The sequence below is a fragment of the Camellia sinensis genome, chromosome 12, assembly GCF_055761805.1.
Source record: "Camellia sinensis isolate YWXY chromosome 12, ASM5576180v1, whole genome shotgun sequence".
Taxonomy (NCBI): Eukaryota; Viridiplantae; Streptophyta; class Magnoliopsida; order Ericales; family Theaceae; genus Camellia; species Camellia sinensis.
The window spans coordinates 123844599-123845963 of NC_138972.1; the positions used below are offsets into that span (position 1 = coordinate 123844599).

At 41.2% G+C, this 1365-nt stretch overlaps 1 protein-coding gene across 1 annotated transcript; it reads left to right on the forward strand.

Annotated features, from left to right (window-relative positions):
* The first annotated feature begins 272 nt into the window (after nt 1-272).
* Nucleotides 273-851, forward strand: LOC145803853 (uncharacterized). Its single transcript, XM_082897230.1, has one exon. The coding sequence runs from the start codon at nt 273-275 to the stop codon at nt 849-851; it is 579 nt and encodes a 192-aa protein (XP_082753356.1).
* The last annotated feature ends 514 nt before the right edge of the window (nt 852-1365 follow it).

The following is a 1365-nucleotide window of genomic DNA, read 5'->3' on the forward strand; positions in this document are numbered from 1 at the left end:
GACAAGGGTTACATTAGGAAATAAAGGAGCCGCACTTTTGATTGCCCCGCGTACAGCCCTGTCCCCCTCCAAACTCCACCGCCCACTCCTTACGACGCACTCACCTTCCCCCCTCCGCTCCCTCTACACCGCGTGTCATTTTCCACACAATCCCTGTATATATAGCCACTCTGTTCTCTTCTTCCCTCACTATCTAACCAGCACAACAATCTCAGTACCAAGCAATCTTCTCTAATTCAATCAATTTCATTCATTCATTTACACCATTGAAGATGCAGACGAAGAAATCAAGCGCAGCTCAAAGAGCGTGGAACATCCTCCGTCTAGCCTTGCTGTGGGCAAGAAAAGGAGGAGTTTTCAAAATCAGGAGACTCATGATGGACCTTCGTCTCTTCCCCAAATTCCTCAAAACAATAGCCCACTCCTCCACCTCTCGCCGCCGCAGCGCCACCGCCATTCATTACAGCGAACGCCAGCTTTCCTTCGACAACACCCCCATTATCCACGTCAAGATGCACCGCCCTTCCTCGATGCGTTTGAAGATGCCTCGCATCCCTTGCATAAATCATCCGCCAGTCGATTTCGATTACGATTTCGAGTCCAATGGTGACAATGACTATGTTGTGAATTGTGATTGTATTGATGATGATGATGGAGCAAGGAAGAGTTTCTTAAAAAGTGGAGATGAAATTCATCGCAAGGTTTGTGAAGAGATGATTATTGCTTGTGATGATGAAGGAATTGATATCAAAGCAGAGCAGTTCATAGCTAAATTCTATGAGCAAATGAAGATGCAGAGACAGGCTTCATATTTACAGTACAATGAGATGATTAACAGAGGCACAAGTTGATCACCATGATGTCCCATGGAAGAGAAGAAACATCACCATTCATTTTTCTCTCTGGTTTTCACATCTACATTCTTTTTGACCTACATACATATATTTTGTACGAGAGGCATTGCGGCATTTCTGTAAATACCGGAGGCTTCGGTTGAGTGTTCACATTTTTCTCAAATAAAGCATTTCAGTTTTTTCTGTTTTGATTCATGATATGGTTGTGTTCTGGTTTCGTTTTTAATTTATAATTCAGACTGACTTTACATACACAACTTAAAAGTACTCGAACTCACTAACAACATGCGTGTCATTTGGAAGTATTTTTGAAACACTAAATAATTTTTGTATTTGGAGGGACTTAAAACCCAAAAATTACGTAAATGGATGGAACCAAATATCACTCAATCACACGATTAGAATTGATATTTTTTTTCATGCGGTCTTAATCAGATCTTGAGTTTAGTTAAAATTTTGCAATGCATTTGGATCTTGGCATAGACAGTAGCAACCAAACCCAAAATGAGAA

Coding starts and splice junctions, on each gene's coding strand:
- LOC145803853 (XM_082897230.1), top strand. CDS start 273: ATGCAGACGAAGAAATCAAGCGCAGCTCAAAGAGCGTGGAACATCCTC.